This window comes from Nanorana parkeri, unplaced genomic scaffold, assembly GCF_000935625.1.
Source record: "Nanorana parkeri isolate BGI_ZX_2015 unplaced genomic scaffold, ASM93562v1 scaffold79, whole genome shotgun sequence".
Taxonomy (NCBI): domain Eukaryota; kingdom Metazoa; phylum Chordata; class Amphibia; order Anura; family Dicroglossidae; genus Nanorana; species Nanorana parkeri.
The window spans coordinates 403,265-407,159 of NW_017306347.1; the positions used below are offsets into that span (position 1 = coordinate 403,265).

Consider the following 3,895-nt stretch of genomic DNA (forward strand, 5'->3'; position numbering starts at 1 on the left):
GAAATCCTCAATCTGCTATGATCTTTCCTGATTTTTTTAATCATCACTTGCTGATTTTTATGTATGAGAAATTTCATAAGCATGATTTTTCCAGTTAGAAGAGAACTATGGAGCAACCCTTTTATCTCGTAGTTCTCTTTAGGGTCACGGAAGGAAATACACTAACCTCCCGTGAACCAAAGCTCAGTATATAGCGAGCTACAGTTTGCTATATACCAAACGCCACAGCTGGGACAAATCCCAACAATACTGTCCAGATCCACCCAGCTGGCTGATTGATAGCGGGCTCTGCCTATCTAGATGCAGAGCCAGCTGTGCCCGCCTCTTCCCAGTCCATTCCGCCAGTCAGCGCTGGAGGATCGGAGCGGTCACTGCTCTCTGCAGGGAGATGATTGAGAAGCGAGCGACGGTATGTATTCACTCACTTCCCGATCTATAGAGCCGGCGTGTGACTGTTTCATTGTCACACGTCGGCTCGAACTATGAGGATGAATGTAAATCACTCACCTTTAAGTGTAACTAAATTGAAACAATTGTGCATGTTGAGTCTTTTTATTGTAGCCATAGCTCTGCTTGTCAACATTATGTAACAGTGTTTCTGCAGGGCTGTGCAGATAGCAAGAATCGGGCTTCCTAAACCTGGATGAAATTCATTCTGCAGTCATTTTTTGATTATTTTTTTTTTGATTCTGAAGAATAAAAAATCCAATTCTGATTGGATTCCTGAGCTGGATGATTATAAATTGAATACATATATGCAGCTACATAGATGCCTTTTGATTGTGGCACAAACAGTTCAAAGTTAGTGTTTTTCCTAAACTGTCAGGGGAAAAAAAACATAATAAAAAAGAATATATATATATATATATCTCTTTTAGTTTGTCCAGATTAGCAGATGTCACTGTTTTCCACAGAGGAGCTGTGTCAGTGAGACTTTCCAGCCTTTTCTAGTAGTTAAATAGCTTACACAGAAGCTTCTAGGTATCACGTGATCGGCTGCTGGCAGTGTGCTTAAAAAAGGATTCTTTTTGCTTTCAGTTGTTCGGTCTTAAAAAACAAAACAAAACAAACTAGTAAATTTGCTTCAACGTGTGCAGATGGTCTTGCCTAAAATGATTCATGATTTGGCAATTCAATAATAGTACATTTGTATGTTATAGAGAGTGGCATTGGTTCAGTCTTGTACAGTTTGGAAGCTCAGATCGCTCTCTATCCAGCTGGGCGGGAGTGGATAATGCTTAGTGATGCTAGATGGTTTGCAGGGCAATTAAAGTTTGTCATAGTCTATGCAGCCTTTTTGCCCTTTGCATCAATATTCATGAGCATGCAGCCTATAAATAGTGACTTGTTTGTGACACCTCTGAAAACTGAAGCAAAGCATGTTTGTGTTATTTCCAATAGAAGGGCAGCCATACCTTTTGTGTAAGACGAAAGTATGCTTTTCCCTTCATGGTGCTATGTGTCTGTAGCTAGAGCTGCTGGGCCTGTCTGCAGGATGGCTCTCTTTAAAGGGATCTTTCAGTAGTGACATGCTAATTGCATTTAGTAATTGGCATCTAGAGGATTTGTAAATATTTGCAGCTAAGCGAGGGAATTCAGTTTTAGACATGAATTTAAGAAAAACATGAAGGTGGCCAGTGCTGCTTCTGATTTTCCAAATTCTACCACCCTGTCAGTCATATTTACCCTCTTGCTTTCAATATTTTGTGTCTTTTACCTGGAATAAGCATGCAAATTAGGATGTCTGACTCTGCAATATGTGTACTTTTTCAGGTCAGTGTACTGGCCAGACTAGCATCTAGCAATGGCTCCCTTGTGTATCCCAGGAAAGGTTTACTTTGGTGTTTGGAAGCTGAGGCTTGGTTAGGGAATCAAGAACACTTTTACTGGTTCCTGGAAAAAGCATAGGGCATACTGAGTTTAGTTTTAAACTGGTCTTCAATTCTGTGGAGACTGTAAGGTTTCCTGAGTTATGTCCCAGTCAAGGGTGGTTTAGAACACAATAGAGGTTTGCTTAACAAAATGAGCGACTGTAACTTTGTGAATGTTGGTACATTAGGTGGAGCTGTGTTCACTTCAGTCAACCATGCTTTTGCTAGCAAAATTGCAGTTTTTTTCCCCCCCATTTCCTTTGCACATGATTGGGCATTCAAAGTAAACACATGATCACTTTATTTAGGAACATAAATTATTTAGGAGCCTCTACTCTTTTAGTGCTCATTTACACCACTTGTTGTGGCCATTAGTAAACCAACTCCTGTTTTTCTGCCTGATTTTGTAATGCATTAGGCACCGAGTAAACTCGGTACTACTGTCAGCATTCTAGTAAAGTTGTATAGACTACCACTTAACGGAGAACTATGAGGTGGGTGATTTTCACTCAACCTCATAGTTCGAGTCGACGTGTGACAATGAAACTGTCCCACGTCAGCTCAATAGATCGGGAAGTGAGCGAACACATACCGTCGCTCGCTCAATTCTCGAGCATGTCCCTGCAGAGAGCTGTGACTGTCGCTCTCGGGCACTCTGCAGGGATCCCCTCTCCGATCCTCCAGCGCTGACTGGCGGAACGGACGGGGGAGGGGGTGAATACAGCTGGCTCGGCCTCTAGGTAGCCAGAGCCCGCTGTCACTCACGCAGCTGGGTGGATCTCGACAGTAATGTCAGGATCCGTCCTGGCTGCGGCGCTCTCAGTATACCGCGAGCTGTAGCTGGCAGTATACTGAGCTTTTGGTCACGGGAGGACGCTAGTTTATGTCCTCCTGTGACCCTTAGAACTATGAGGAAAAACACTGACCCCATTGTTCTCCTTTTAATCATCCAGGGCCGGGAAGCTCCTGTACTACAGTTAAGCTCGCTATACACTAGACACATTTTTTCTGTCTGTTAATGACTTAGCTGAAATTCGCACAGTGGGCTGGCTTTCGGCCGGCATCCTTAAATCAGCTGATCGAAGGAGCCGGTCAGAAAATCTTTGAACGTGCAAATGAGCTGCCAGCTCTGTTCGGGTGTTCTGACAGCGGGATATGCAAATTGGATATTCCTTGATCAACACTTGTGTAAGTGTTGGGAGGAATCTGTAATATTTTTTTTCTTTCAGCACACGGGTTGAACGAGGAAAATTATTACAATGTATGGGCAGCTTTACTTATCTGATTTGCAGATGATTATTAAACAATCTCATTGCCAGAGCTGTAATGGAAGGTGTTGGTGTCATCTGGCACTCTAAAATGCTAAATGTATTCCAAAACGTTTGGTCTTTCCGCCCATAAAGTAATTTGTGTTCATCAAACATAACTGGATTCAAAATATTTTACCACCGGACCAAGTCATTTATTTGCTCTGTATTGACTGTTTGTGATACTTTTTATATGTGAACAGCAGTAACCTGGAACAGCCAAGACTTCCATCTAGTGTTGTAGTGTGCTGTTGCCTTTTAGAAGTAGTGCTAGTTCGGGGATAAGCACATCATTAATGCGGTTTGGAAGGTGTACTCTATCCCAGAACTACCACCTCTTCCCGATGCCGGCAGCATCTCCTGTGACACATAATGGCTGTCCCATATGCAATAATCTTGATAATGTCTGAGCTTTTTGTATGGGTTTCCATAAAGGGTGAGTATTACAATCTGAGTGACTACGTAAATCGTCCTGATACTGGACTTTATATTCGCACCCCCCAGTGCTTCTTTTTATAATCTTGTTCATGTATTTCATCTGCATTTCTCCTTTTCCTTTTTTAGTGATTCTCCTTTGCCTGTAACATCTCGTGTCTGTTTTGTAAAGTTCCATGATCCAGAGCCTGCGGTGGTGGCCCAGCACCTGACTAACACAGTGTTCGTGGACCGAGCGTTAATAGTGGTTCCGTACGCGGAAGGTTTGTACATTACCTGGCT

General features: G+C 42.6%; 1 protein-coding gene across 1 annotated transcript in view; it reads left to right on the top strand.

The window, feature by feature from the left end:
- Nucleotides 1–3,895, top strand: part of SRSF11 (serine and arginine rich splicing factor 11) — a 29,148-nt gene that overhangs the window by 3,594 nt on the left and 21,659 nt on the right. The window contains exon 2 of the mRNA XM_018576878.1: nt 3,743–3,876. Coding sequence (XP_018432380.1) covers nt 3,743–3,876 — 134 coding nt within the window. The remainder of the gene's footprint in view (nt 1–3,742; nt 3,877–3,895) is intronic.